The sequence below is a fragment of the Notolabrus celidotus genome, chromosome 10 (assembly GCF_009762535.1).
Source record: "Notolabrus celidotus isolate fNotCel1 chromosome 10, fNotCel1.pri, whole genome shotgun sequence".
Lineage (NCBI taxonomy): Eukaryota > Metazoa > Chordata > Actinopteri > Labriformes > Labridae > Notolabrus > Notolabrus celidotus.
The window spans coordinates 3,911,881-3,927,366 of record NC_048281.1 but is presented as its reverse complement, the minus strand read 5'-3'; the positions used below and the strand labels follow the sequence as shown (position 1 = coordinate 3,927,366).

Sequence of the window (15,486 nt, the reverse complement as noted above, 5' to 3'; positions counted from 1 at the left end):
TCCTCTTAAATTAAAGTAAGGCTTTTAAAACTCTACCTTGCGTACATGTGTGTTACTCCTCACTGCAGCAGCTCACTACTCTGCTTCTGTCTGACACTCACTCACTCACTCTCTCATTCAAAATGTTGAGGAATTTTGTCCATTTGTTAGACATGGAATTTTTTATTTATTTAAAGTATTTGACTTATATATCCGTTTATTGAATGTATTAATCTGCGGTTTAGGGTTATATGTGGACAGGGTTGCTGGGTAAAGGCTGATTTTACGATACTCCAGAAAAGTCCAATACAGTCCAATGTTAGCAGGTATGCAGTACATCTATTTGGAGGGGGGGATATGGTAAGCTCAATATTTTGCAATGCTTCTCATCCCCAAAAGGTGTATGATTGTAATATCTTCAGCCATAAAACATCAGAATATGTTGGGCAAAAACTGTTCACTTGTGTCTCTTCAATAACATATTCCATCCCATACAACGAACAGGCTTCAGAAGTTTTTATTTGTACAACAAGTACAGACTTACCCCACTAGACAGTTTCTTTGAAGAATAAATAAAACATTTGAAACCCACCTTTAAAAGACTATGTCCTCATTTGGTTGTGCACTCAATGGTTCAAAAATTACATTTAGCATGGGTGGTATGACAAATTTGATGACAAATATGTTAAAAATGATTTTGTCCAGCTGAAAAGAAAAAGTCAGGCACCCTTCCACTTCATTTAGCATAAAGTAGGATTTGAATAAGGGACTCTGCAGCTTTTAAGGTAAACCAAAGTGAGATCCATCTTTACAACATCTCCTCTCTGATTTCTTCTCAAGCTTTCTCCTCTTTCAGCAGCGTGAGGATCCTGTCCCTCCTGGATGTGTACGGTGTGTGTTTCAGCTGTAGTAGGTTAGCAGGAAACAAGTTTCCACTCGGAGCGTACATATCCTCTCCCTTCTGCCCCATCAGCGAGCGCAGTGTTACGTTTCTGGACAGAATCTTACTGTAAAATTCGACCCCTCCTTTGGCATAATCAGGGGACACTCCCGCTGCATGTCGGTCTGAGCTCAAGTCAACCCACTGCTTCACGGCATCTGAGGTGAGGAGGTAGGACACGGCACCCAGACCCAGGGCCAAAGCGTTCACGGCCCCACGAAGCAGCGGCGGCCCCGTGTGGAGTCCAAACATTTGCTTCAGCACCACACTGTACACCCAAACACCGCTCAGGCAGAAAGGAGCAACAACAGCAGTCAGAACAGGTCCTCCAGACTGCAAGCGGGCCACTTCTCGCGCTATGGCAAACTTCTGCGCATCAAGGGAAAACACTAGCGCCTCCTTCAGAGCTGAGCCAGTATCACTGCTCCAGTCCACTACTTCCCCGTTGATGAAGATGGTGCGGTTGGTGATGCCGCTCGGGTCGTCTGTTGTGCTGTTAAAGTTCGCTGGGATGCCAATTTGGGCGCCTGCAGGGAGCCAAGGGACACCAGCACCGACTGGATGGAACCCAAAGGAGGCGAATGCAGAGATACTCTTAGATGAACTCGATCCATAGTCCTTCATCACCTGCAGATGACAACAATGACATTCAGATATAGTTGAGGTCAAAATGATTAGCCCCTTGTGAAATCAGATAAAACCCTTGATTTCTCCATGAAAATGACCATTAAAAACAAGTGTTTATAGTTTATGTGTTTCCAAAATAACAAAGACAAATGTTCACTATGTTTGACTTGGATATTTTATTGATGCAATGAATTAAAACAAGGAAAGGTAAAAATGGCATGTCCAAAATTATTAGCCCCTGGCCCTAAGTAGTCAATAGTTTACCCTTTCTGCGCCACACCAGAAAACGACCTCTTCAAATAGTTCTTTACAAGGTTGGCACATGTCTCTGGAGGGATTTTGGCCCATTTTTCCAATGCAAATTGTTCCAGCTGGTCCAAAATACATGGTTTCTGAGCATGGACATTCACTTTGAGCACCCGCCACAGATTCTCCACAGGATTTAGATCTGGGCTCTACGGGCCACTCCAGGACCTTGGTTTTGGTGTCCTTTAAGAACTGTTTGACCAATTTTGACGTGAGCTTTGGATCATTGTCTTGCTGGAAGACCCAGCGCCGACCAAAGCCTAGACTAAGAACAGAGTTCTTCACATTATCCCTCAAAATGTCAACATAACTTTCTTTTTTCATGATGCCATGCACCAGAACAAGATCTCCTGTGCCTGAGGCTGCAAAACAGCCCCACAGTAAGATGCTCCCCTCACCATGTTTAATTCTGAGGACCGTGTTCTGAGGGTTGAAGGACTCTCCCTTTCTTGGCCAAACATGAACAACATCCATATGCCCAAAAAGTTCCATCAGACCAAAGGATGGACTTCCAAAACTCATCTTTACCTTTCAAATGTTCTCGGGCAAACCTCAGTCTGGTTCTGATGTGCCGCTCTTTGAGTAAAGGGGTTCTTCTGGGACGATGGTCCTGAAGCCCACTACGATGAAGATCCCTCACAACTGTGCTCCTTCAAACATCAACTCCAATGGAGGTCAGGTCAGCAACAATCACCTTGGAAGATGTCCAGGGCTTCTTGCAGACATCTTCAACTACTTTCCTCTCCAAAGTTCTTGAAATCTTGCATTTTCTACCACGCCCAGGTTTGTTTCTAACAGAGTTTGTCTCCTTGTACTTTGCAATGATGCAACGTACAGCTATTCTAGACACTGTAAAACGCCTGGAAATGACAGTATAGCCTTCCCCCTTATTATGAGCCTCAATTATCTTCTTTCTGAGCTCAAGACTGATTTCCATTGTCTTTGGCATGGTTAGTAAGAGTAGTCTCTCTCAATAACCTCTTCAAGTGCTCTGTTTAGAGTCCATCAAGTAAATCTCAATACTGTTTGAATGCTCAGCTGTTGTTAGGAAGCTTACAGACCTACAGGTGTTGTTAGGAAACAAGCTGACTGCTCAGGTGTGTTTTAAAAGTAAAAATTCACATGGGGGCTAATAATTTTGACCACGCCATTTTTCACCATATTTGATATAAAGTTATCCTAAAAATGTATTTTACATTCCAAAATGTACCAAAGCTACTAAAGAACACTGGTGAACGTTTGCTTATATCAAGTTTTATCAATGATTCAAACATTGGGCAGAATTTAAGGAAAATGTTCCAGAATTCCTGGGAGGCTAATAATTTTGACCTCAAGTGTACATGTCCCTTCTTTACACTGCACATTGTGACACTTTGTGGTGAATGAAATTGAGAATTTGTGAGAGCTATAATTTGATATGTAGATTTATTTGACTCTTCTTTTATAACTTTTGTGAAACACTTGTGCATGTGTTTGTTATCTACTCAAATATAATATTTTAAATGTTGTAATGTCAAATGCTTTCTAAGAGTTTCCTGGCCGATTCATTCCACCCTCTTTTGCACAATCTCAAAGTAATTGTACAATCCACGTTTAGTTTTCAAGGAATTCAATCAAATTTAACAAGGAAGGCACTAACAAAAGCAACACAAATAAGAGAATGCACAGATAAAGCCTTCTGCACATACACACACGCACACACAATACCTGTTGGAAAACATCCTCCAGCTTCTCAGACAGCTCAACTGGCTCTCCTTTGTGCCAGGCCTGATACAGCTTACGATACGATATGTCAGGAAAAACATGGTAGAACATGTTGGCTGCAAAGACCCCGCCACAGCTGGTGATGATCAGCGGAGTCCGGTACTTCCGAAGAAGCACGGAAAACTTAAGGAACTGAGATGCCATGTCACGCTCTTTTGTTTCAGAGTTTCAGTCAGGTTCTGCAGACTTCAGCAAGTGGCATCTGAGAAAGAGGCAGATGATGTTATGTGACAATCACAACAGGTGTTAAAGACCTTCTGTACAGAGAGGGAATTCAAAAAGGGTATGACCTTGTGCTGATTCTTAAGGAGTGGAAGTGATCTTAAACCTGTGCTGAACCTTTTGTTGACCAGTGTAAGTGACGGTCCCTAGCCTAGTCTTGTGCCTATAAGCTCAACAAAGAGGACTTCACCACCAGAAAGGGAGATTGCTGCACAACTAACAAGCATTATTCCATTACTGTGTTCAATAACACAGCTAAAACACAAAGTATAATACAAAAATTTAAAAAATCCTTCTGATATTTATAAAAAAAAAAAAAAAAGTATTAAAGTGTTGCTTAACAATACAAGACGGGTGACAGACATGACAATACCATACACAATATACAAAACAAAGTGAAAGACAACAAGTGAACATTTCAGTGTGTGTGTGTGTGTGTGTGTGTGTGTGTGTGTGTGTGTGTGTGTGTGTGTGTGTGTGTGTGTGTGTGTGTGAGTGTGAGTGTGAGCGTGTGTCTCTTTGTATGTTTGATTGTATCAAATAGGACAGTAGTTTGAGATAAACTGGGTGGGAGATGGTAGTGAAAACAATTCTTGGGGGGGGGCTAAATGATTAGAGATACCAAACATTAAATAATTATAATCATAGATAAATACATAAAAAGAAAGAAAATAGAGGGAAAAAAAGGATTTATGAATCGTACTTCCATTAATAATTATAATAAAAAAATACAACAATCATAAATTTTTTTTTACTACCATCACATACAAATGAAACGAATAATAATAATAATAATAATAATAATAATAATAATAATAATAATAATAATAATATTAATCCAAAATAAAAGAAGGGGGGGAAACTAGTTCAGTAAGAAATGGAGTTGTTATAAATAAAGAGATATAATACTACAACTAATAATAATAATAATGATATTACTAATAATAATATTAGTAATTAGTTCGATTTAATATAAATTAAAAATAAATAAACAAATAAATAAAAATATTATAACTAAATAATAAATCATTATAGTAATGATAATAAAAACGGAAATCATATCAATAGTACTTATCATAATTCTTAGTATCATTTACACCTTAACCATCATCATCTCTGCTTCTTCCTCTCACCCTTCTGATATTTGTACTTTTATTTCCTCATTCAAAGAGTCACTTTGTTAGCAATGATGAAATACTGCTCTCGGATGGAAATGATGTGAAAGGTTCATTTCACTGTCGAACAAACCTCTAATTCTAAACAATTAATGCCCCGAGCACATTGGATAAGCATATCTTCATGTCTCCTAACCCTGCAACTACTGACACATAACTCCTGTTAATGTAAAAGTGACCTTAGCTAGCCGAGCTGATAATAAAATGCGTCTTACAGTGACCGCTTTATCTTAGCGTTACCTCATCATGTGCAAAAACAATACGACATTAGAATAACTCTCTTTATCTTCTTCATATCAAACAAACATACCGGTGTCTTCATACTCACAAGTTGCCCACATCTCTACAAGGACAGTCTGCAGTATGTAACCGTATGTAACAGCTCCTCAGCTGTGAGTGTATCCTGTCCGTAAACAGACTGTGTCGTAAAGCTGGTGCACGACAGTTTTACGACAGTTGTTTTCTAAAGGCGCATAGTCCATCTAATGTAATTTCCTTTAAGTTATGGTCTTGTTTTAGGATTGTAATGTCCTTGCTCCAATATTTAGGTTATATGCCTGATATTTAATTCATGTTTTTTGTTTATTTTATTTATTGTGTTTATCAGATAATTTTATTCAAAAGTTATTAAGGGTATAATCTTTTTTTTGTCTCAAGATTAGTTTTTATTGGCAAAACGTAAACTTAACAATACAGGTCCATTATTTCAAACATCTCTTCATGTTTTAAACATAGTCATATGTATGCATATATATATATATATATATATATATATATATACGCATACAAAAATAAATAAATAAATAAAATAAAATAATAATAATAATATATACAAACATACATACAGAAATTAAAATAATAAATATATATACTGTATATACATACATACATTCATACACGCATACACACATAACAATAAAATGTATATAAAATATAATAATATTAAATAAAATAATTGTGTTGATGTACTTCTAATAAGTAAACAGGTAAATAGTTGAATAAAGCAATGAATATAACAATGATAATTAAATTAAGAGTAATAATATTAATAAAAATAAGAAAATGAGTGTATATTCAAAGTAATGATTAAAGAATCCTGAAAATAAGATATATATATTAATGTCCTTAACACACCTATCTATGCTCTTTTTTTTAATCTGAATTTTATTTATCCTCATCCTAATGTTTGATAAATGTATAATTTATTAATACAGGTTCAATAAAAAAAACTTAAAACAATTTAAAAAATAAAAATAATGTCCTCATCTCTTCAAATAATATCAGAACAAGAATCAGAATCAGAAATACTTTATTTATCCCGGGGGAAATTCAGCCATTACAGTTGCTCCTATTCACAATAAGTAAGAATTTTAAATAATATTAATAGAAGAAATTAATATTCCAAGTAATGTGTTTCTTGGTAATTGTTTTTATCAAATACACTATTTCAATATAATTCAAAATAAAATTTGCCAAAAGATTTGATAATGACCACCTTCAAAGCAGCTATATTCAGGAGGTGCAGGGACTCATTTAAATGTCCAGATGTGATCATCTGAATGCATCAAATTAGAGACAATGAAATGTAATTTTAAATGTGTTGTTATTAGTGATGGACTGTGTTGAGTAGTCTATGTATTGTTTTAAATGCTAGTATGTTTTTTTTTTTGTTTTTTTTCCGTTTGTATTGTACATTTGTTAACATCTTCCTGCCCAGGGACCACAGATGAAAATTAGCTTATAGCTAACTCTGGCTTGACAGTTTTTGTTTTGCATGGCCCCTGTCAAATAAACTAATAAATAAAAATAAATAAATGCTAATTTCTTGAGATAGCTTATGATAAACCTTGTTTATTTAATTGCAAGCTTTGGCTGTTCTGTGTTTCTTGTATCATGTGCAGTCAATATAGAAAGACAGAAAAATGTAGGTTATCTAAGCTATATAATAAGGTTAATACAGAAGAGGATCTGGGCCACTGGAAAAAAAAATGAAGGTAAATTTGTTAAACAAACATTATATTATTATTATTATTGTTCTGAGAAAAAAGTCAGAGTTCTGACTTTTTTCTCAGATTAATAATTAAAAAAATGTTGACCTCATTTATTATTATTTTCTCCAGTGGCCCTGATCATCTTCCATAGGTTAATTATACAAGGTAACTTCATCAATTATGCAAAACTCTAGATATGGGGGCAGTATTGGCAAAACTATTGATAACATGGCGCTTCCATAAAGAAAGGTATGTTAATATATTAGGATATGTTATTCGTACTGCTGGGTCATGGTTGAGTTCTGTGTGCCATGCGTAATAGAGATGGATCTAAAGAACCAACCAATAAACGAAATAAAAGCTCTGTTACTTGTCCTGCTGGAGCGGTCCTGGAACTGTAGTTAACCACTGTGCAGGGGCTCACCATGTACACGATGACAGGGCACAGTCAGGAGGGGATAAGCCTCAGGAGGTGCAAGCCTCAACCCGGGGACTCAAGATCCAGATTCACATTCAAATTTACGCATTAACTCCCGCAGCAATTATCTGCAACGCGGTTTCTCTCTGTGTTGCTGCTATCTTTCCGAAAATATGTCAAACTCGTTTTATGCGCACATGATCATTTCTATTGCACAACGATGAAGTGGGCAGACCTCTTTTCGTCGGCTGTGGCTGCCATGGCGAATCTATGGGAGCCCCATTCATGTTGTCTCTTTCTAGTGAACCTATAGTCACGTGAATTAACTCAATTAGGATGTTGTGAAACTCGAGTGTTCTATCTGAGGGTAAAACAACTCAGAGTATCAGACTCAGAAGTGAAATATTTTTTGGAGCTCATTATTATAAGTCAATTTGAAACAGTTTGAGCTTTTTAACATAACTGACTATTAAGTGTTACGCTGTTCCTGTGGCTGAGATGATGCTGGAGCTGTCCATGGTGCTCCGGTGCATGACTCCTCCTCATTGTCTCACAGTCCCAAAAAGAGGACAGACCTCAGCAACAGGGCTACATTAGAAGGCTGCTTTCTTACAGGCTTGCAGCTGAGTAACCTACATGCTTTGATCTTTGGACGTATCGATGTGCAAACTCCTAAACCAGCCTCTTTAAATCCAGACTGCGTGTGCGCATTTTCAATTCTCTACACGACCAGAGTCTCTCCTGTGCCATGCTGCTCCTCAGATAGATTCTAGTATATTTCAGTTTTGAGAAATATCTTGCGACAGTTACAGGAAGCATAAGAAACAGTGTAGCCATGGCTACATCAGACACATTGTGAGTGATGCTTCATGAATAGAGTGTATTCGGCAAATCTAGAACTGAGCCATGGCGAACAATAACGCGCTTCTTAGAGAGAGCACGTGTTCTGGGAATTCAAATCACATTCCTGTTGCCATAGAGTCTATCTTAAAATAGAATTAAAGTCATTCACAAACAAAATATACATTTAAACTGACAGACAAGGGTGGGGCCCTCCTGACTGCGGCCCCTTCTCCCTGCCTTGCGTGGGCTGCGGGGGACCCTCATCATACTGGCCCGACTATTTGTAGGCTGTTCAATCAAATATTACGGTAACTTCAGTGAGAACTCTTGGGACGGGACACCCTTCGTTTTAGCCGGCAGGGGGCGCTGGACGTCTTTTGTGCAATTATCATTTGAACAGGAATGAAGTCTACAGTCAGCCTTCAGTCTGTCATCTTTGTTTTCCAATGACTCTCCAGGGCTGTTATCTCCTTAGTCCAAACCAGTTATTTTCCTTTCTAGCCACAACTTTTTCTTCAATGCTTCATCTTTTCTTTCGTTTTCGTTTCATTGTAAAGCTCCCTTTAAATGTTCCTCGTCGTTAATGCAACATGCAGACTGGTGGGAGGGTGTTAACCTGTGTCCCCAGTGTTGAGGAGCCCTGCAGACAACACGAGCGGGTGTCAGATTCAGTAATGAATACACACTTCACAAGTAAAACCACAACCTTCATCTGTTTATTTATTTTTTCTCCCAAAGTTGTGTTGACTGGAGGACTCAATTTGTCTTGAATTAATAATAGTGTCAATTTTTTTCTCTTATTTTTTACTTAAACTCTTTATACCTGAATCCATGTCTTGATTCTGGCAACTTCTAAACTATATTGAAAAAAAAATATTAACAGCTGTATTTTGATCCTTGCTTTGTACAGACCATCTTTGCCTCCCTTATAGGGGAGACCAGGTATGGGGAGCTTTTAAAGCTTGATTAGTAAATACACATGGACTAGAATAACTTCAAGACATTTCACCTCTACTCTAAAAGGCTTCTTCAGTTGGGAACAGACTCCTGGATGGATCTTAAAAATGTAAGCCTTTAAGGGTAGTCAGTAAGCTAGAGGTTGTCACATGGGGTTCTTTTTTTATTTTTTCATTTTTACTATTTTTTCATTTTTTATTATTTTATATGCAACAGTGCAAAGATATAAAAGTGCTCAATATTAAACAGAACAGAACAGAAAAGAGAAGAAAAGAAAAGGTAGTTTTTAAAAGCAATAATCAAATAAAGTTATCTGGTAGACTACATTACACAAAAAAGGTTATGTGATGATGATCACAGAACAAATAAAATAAAATAACATAGACTGTAATGGTAGGGAGTAAAACTATTCCTCAGTTAGATTGTCAAGAATGAGAGGAAAAAGAGAGATATGTGAAGTGGGATTCTGAATGTGTGTATGCAGTTATATGAGTGTTGGTGTTTATGAACTTGTTGTAGTTTGAAACATAGTACAAGGTATTTATATGTGGACTCTAGAAAGCTTGTGGTCTGCCACTGCAGATGAGACAGCTGTTATGTATGCCTGAAAACAGAAAGGGGTGGCAGAGGAGATTCCAGTTTTATATAATGAAAAGCGAGTCCTTTTATGTTTGCATGTGTTGGTGTGTTTGTGGGTTTCTGTTGTAATGATGGAGGGGATGGGGTGCCGTCATGTCATAAGGATGAAGAGAAGAGAAAGAAAGCAGAGGGAAGAGCATGAAAAACAAAATCAGAGAAGTAATAGCAGAAACAACAAAAAATAAATAAATGTAACACATACTAATAATAATAAATGTTAGCAATAGCAGGTACTATTATTATTAGAAAATAATAATCAAAATCCTAATAATTTCAGATGTCATATAAATTGAAACAGGTAAACAGTGCATCGTTTTGAGGGATGGAATGCAGGGAAGAGAAAGAGATAGGAAAGAAAGAGACAAGATAAAAAAAACATTTAAAAATATAAGATAAAATGTCAAATCAAATAAGAAATTGTAAAATGACATTGGATAGAATTGGTGAAGTTATTATTGGTTGAAAGAGCAATCCTCAATGAAGGCTAAACAACCCGAGTTACAAAGTTGTTGATGAGGGAAGATAGACTAATAATGCAAACAAACAAATAAACAAACAAACAAAAACAAAACAAACAAAATATATATATATATATATATATATTTAAGGTTTAAAAAAGAAAAATAAAGAAAGAAAAAACAAAGAAAAAGATGAGATTGTATAACAATGTTGGATAGTACTGTTGAAGTACAAGAAACATATTGAAGAGTAAATAAAAAGAAAAGAAAAAAACAGAAGACATTTTATGAAGATGTTTGATTGAATTATTGAAAAATGAAGATTGAATGACTAAAGTTACCATGTAAGTAATTGAAAAAAACCCCAAAACATTCAACTACTACTACTACTACTACTAATAATAATAATAATAGTAATAATATTTATCATCATTATTTTTATCACTTCAACCACCAACACTAAAATAAATATAAATAAATAAATAAATAAGTAAATAATAAAAAGTAAAAAAATAAAAAAAGATATATATATTCTGAACCATTTTGGAAACCGCATTATGGAGAACATACAAAATGAAAATAATCCTCTCAGTAATCACATAAGTGGAAACAGATACAGTTTTGATTATTTATTTATTTATTAGTTTATTTGACAGAGGCCATGCAAAGCAAAAACTGTTAAGTTAGAGTTAGCTATAAGCTAATTTTCATCTGTGGTCCCTAGGCAGGAAGATGTAAACAAATGTACAATAGAAATGATAAAAAACATACTAGCATTTAAAACAGCACATAGACTACTCAACACTGTCCATCACTAATAACACATTTAAAATTACATTTCATTGTCTCTAGTTTGATGCATTCAGATGATCACATGATTGTTTTCCCTTGAGCCATAATTTCAGTTTTACTTTGTGATGAGAAATGTATGTCCAAAATTAGTAAGTAAGTAAATTAATAAAAAAAAAGGTCATACAAATAATAATAACCATAACCATAATAATCATAATTATAAAACTATTTAAAAAATAAAACCATAAAGGAAGTAGGGAATTGACCCAGAAAAGTTAAACTATCATTTTAGGTGAGGCTGACAGTTTTTCCATTGATATGTATTCTGTGAGGAAGTTTTTCCAGAGTGGGGTCCTTAACAGAGTCGTTGACCTAGTTCCTGAGGGTTCTTCAGGTCTTGTCTATGGGACCTTGGGTCACATTGTTCCCAGTGTCAGTGTGGCCTTACTCATGTGGATAGAGAGAACAAGTTGCAATATATGTTGCAGATAAGTGTTGTCTTATCACTAACTCTGCTAAGGTAAGGCTGGTCAAGCTAACATAGAAGGCTTCCTGGACACCTCTTCCAGAACAATGGACGACCAAATGTACTGCACTATGTTTCAGATAAATCCAATGACTTTGATCAAACTTGTAGTTTCCCTGGAAAAAATATGATGTCTACTTCCTAGCTAATTTCAAGCCACTATGCTAATCCTGCTAGAATATACAGAATTCAGCATCAATACACAAACATTTATTACTCAAACATATACATAGTTGTTTGAATATAATATATCCAGAGAGACAGAGACAGACCTGTACACACACACACCACAGACCTGTACATAAACACATCACAGACCTGTACATGCACACATCACAGACCTGTACATACACACATCACAGACCTGTACATACACACATCACAGACCTGTACACACACACATCACAGACCTGTACATACACACATCACAGACCTGTACACACACACATCACAGACCTGTACATACACACAACACAGACCTGTACACACACACATCACAGACCTGTACACACACACATCACAGACCTGTACATACACACATCACAGACCTGTACACACACATCACAGACCTGTACATACACACACCACAGACCTGTACACACACACATCACAGACCTGTACATCTTTCCTCTTTAAATCTTTATATTTTAATTTTACATTTCTGTAAATAATCTATAGTCATCTGTAAAAGATAAATGAAATTATTATTATTATTATTATTATTATTATTGTTGTTGTTATTAGTATTACTGTTGTAATTATTATTTTGTTGTTGTTAGTGTTATTATTGTTATTTTTATTATCATTATTATTTTTATTATTCATATATTTTCTTTCTTCTATGCAGCTCTGTTAGTTTAACATTGAATCTTATTATTCTTGAATTGTTTGTAATTTTGTGTTTTATTTCTTTTTAAGCTTTAGCAATGATTACGTATGTTTTCCATGCTAATAAAGCCCTTTGAATTGAATTGAATTGAAATTGAGAGAGAGAGAGAGAGAGAGAGAGAGAGAGAGAGAGAGAGAGAGAGAGAGAGAGAGAGAGAGAGAGAGAAAGGGAGGGAGAGAGGGAGGGAGAGAGAGAGAGAGAGAGAGAGAGAGAGAGAGAGAGAGAGAGAAAGGGAGGGAGAGAGGGAGGGAGGGAGAGAGAGAGAGAGAGAGAGAGAGAGAGAGAGAGAGAGAGAGAGAGAGAGAGAGAGAGAGAGAGGTCCATGAAGGATTGTTCAATAAGCCTCTTTGTGAAGCACATGCTGTGGTCTTTGTGTTCGCTTCTTTTGTCTAGTTGTTTTTAACCCCAGCATTTGTTACAACCTATAGTAGTGGGATAAGTTGTAACAAAGGAACGCTGAATATTTGACATGAAATCACAAGGTCTATGATATTCTTGCAGAGGTTTGAACTGGGTTTGTTTTTTAAATGAATGAGGGTACTTTGTGTTAACATTTGAGGACTGAGGTCCTAAAGCAAACAGTGCTACAACCTTACATGGTCTCCCCTACTCGTCCACATCCCAACGGTCAGTGGTGGACAAAGTACATGTCTTCATTACTGAAGTCAGAGTATAGATCCCCCTGGTCAAACATTACTCCAATACAAGTGAAAGTTGTTCAGTCAGATTCTGACTTGAGTTAAAGTCCTGGAGTACTGTCTTTTAAAAATACTGAAGTATTCAAAGTACTTTTTAAAATATCTCTAAACGTTGTATTTTCACAAAGCATCAGGTCAGTCAAGAGTGCATGGGTGAACATTCTGCTCCGTTTTGTTTATCTAGAAAACATGATTTCATATCTAAAAAGTCTACCATGAAATCTAAACTAAGTTACTACAAGCACAGACAAGTTAACAATGTTCCTCTGGAATCAAAGCAGTGTGTGAGCTCCAGACCTCCACATGCTTTCTCAGGTTAGATGCTGATGTTTTGGAGGCTGTGATGAAGTTTGTGTGGTAAACAGATCAGAGATTTACAAAATCTGCGTCAACAACAAGTGTGCATCACTTTTATGTGTCCTCTGGAAACACTTCTGCTGTGTTGCGGTCTATTTGCAGCACGTTTTTCTAATGTGTTGAGTTGTGGTCTTTGCAGTGCGTTTTCTAAATGCTGTGCATGTGTTGTCAAATTGATGAAGATGTTTCTTGATTTGCTTGTGTTTTGTCTTTTTGCATGTGTTTTCTTAATTTGCAGAGCTGTGGGATCTCAGGGCCACCGTATCTTTGGGATCGGAAAAGAAAATTCGTCAGCTGACCTCAAAGCAAAAGTAGTGAATAACTAAAGCACTGTTAGAAATGTAGTGGAGTCAAAAGTATGATATTTATCTCAAGTACAGATACTCAAAAACTGTACTTTGTTACTGTCCACTGCCAACAGTGCATAGCATATAGCATAGCATAAATCTAAATTATTCCAACACAATCAAGCAGTTTGCAATACAGAGAACCGCACACTGTATACATTCAGTGTTCCACATTTTAGTTAGAGTCTAAAACTTAGTTTTAGTTCTGTATGTAATCAAGAATAAGTTGTTGTTTTTTCCCCTTTTTTGTTCTTACGCTGGGTCCTCCTAAATTTTGATCATGACACCATGTATACATTTTCTCTCCATTTAATCAGAGAAGTGACAATAATATGTTTAGTGCAGCAGTCATGAAGTGTAAACTTACATGAAAGCATTAATGCAGTTAGCCAATACTGTGGAAATTGTGATGGCACATTGTAAGATTGACTGCTCAGTTTCAAAGATAATAGAAACTAAAGATGAAGTACATTGATTGCACTTATCATCAGCTCACAGTTCAACAGTGAGCTGTGCAGCATCTGGAGGCAGCCAGGGCTCACAAGAACAGGAAATGCATTTGAAATCCAAAGTAAAGAAATACACGAGTACTGCTTTGTGAATTATCTGTAAGTTTATGGAAAATGCTGAACTCAACTCTCCAAAATGTCAATTTGTTTACACTGCTGTTCAGTGTTGTGCAAGTTACTGAAAAATAGTAACTAGTTACAGTTACTAGTTACTTTATTCAAAAAGTAACTAAATTACTCTGTTAATTACTTACACCAAAAAGTAATGAATTACTGTTAAAAGTAACTTTTTAGTTACTTTATAATAAGAACATTATTTAATGCTCCTATTTATGCACTACCAGCTTCATTTCAGTGCTGTATGGAACATAATACACTATTGATCATCTTTACAGTTTCTATTTATTTGCATGCACATCGCTAAACTTTACTCAGCATTATGATCAATGCAAACACAGACCTGACTCAACCTCAAAGTAATTTTTAAATGCTACTTTATTTAAGTCAGACCAGCAACAACTGACAATATCACAAGGATTTCTGAAATAAATAAAACAAAACAGTCTGAATATATTAGTCAGAATCAAAGATAAAAAAATAAAGTGGCTTCAGCATCATAAAAGCTGTTGTGTTTAGCCCTTAAAAATGTTCCTTCACAGCTTAAGTATGAAAACTAGCAACAATGTACTTATAACATATGAGCGTATTTCCACTTTGAGAAACTCGTCTTGCTTTCGCCTTTACTCTCCATGACTGCCGCACATGTTATTAAACGGAAACACGCCCACACGCGTCTTCTTCTTTTGTTTTACAGCGGTTGGCATGGCACCCAGCAATCCCACAATGCATTGCCACTGTAAACAGGAAGAAGTACACTGCAGCTAGCCAACAATGAATTAATTTAAAGTAACGGACAAACGCACGATGTTGTAACGGTAGCTGAGTTTATTTATTTTAAAAAGTAATGCGTTAGAGTATAAGTTACTGTCAAAAGTAACGGCGTTACAGTAACGCGTTATTAGTAACGCGTTACTGCCCAACACTGCTGC

The 15,486-nt window shown here is 36.2% G+C and overlaps 1 protein-coding gene across 4 annotated transcripts; it reads right to left on the bottom strand.

The window, feature by feature from the left end:
- Window positions 1-480: 480 nt before the first annotated feature.
- tmem177 (transmembrane protein 177) lies at window positions 481-8,079 on the bottom strand. 4 transcript variants are annotated; one of them, XM_034694460.1, is made up of 3 exons: window positions 8,055-8,079; window positions 3,560-3,818; window positions 481-1,546 (listed from the first exon to the last, which is right to left on the bottom strand). In XM_034694460.1, the coding sequence occupies exons 2-3, from the start codon at window positions 3,758-3,760 to the stop codon at window positions 815-817; spliced, it is 933 nt and encodes a 310-aa protein (XP_034550351.1). In that variant the 5' UTR covers window positions 3,761-3,818; window positions 8,055-8,079; the 3' UTR covers window positions 481-814. The 4 variants fall into 4 exon arrangements, with proteins under 4 accessions (XP_034550351.1, XP_034550349.1, XP_034550348.1 ...); XM_034694458.1 differs by lacking the exon at window positions 8,055-8,079 and adding an exon at window positions 5,342-5,455; XM_034694457.1 differs by lacking the exon at window positions 8,055-8,079 and adding an exon at window positions 5,324-5,454.
- Between the last annotated feature and the right edge of the window lie 7,407 nt (window positions 8,080-15,486).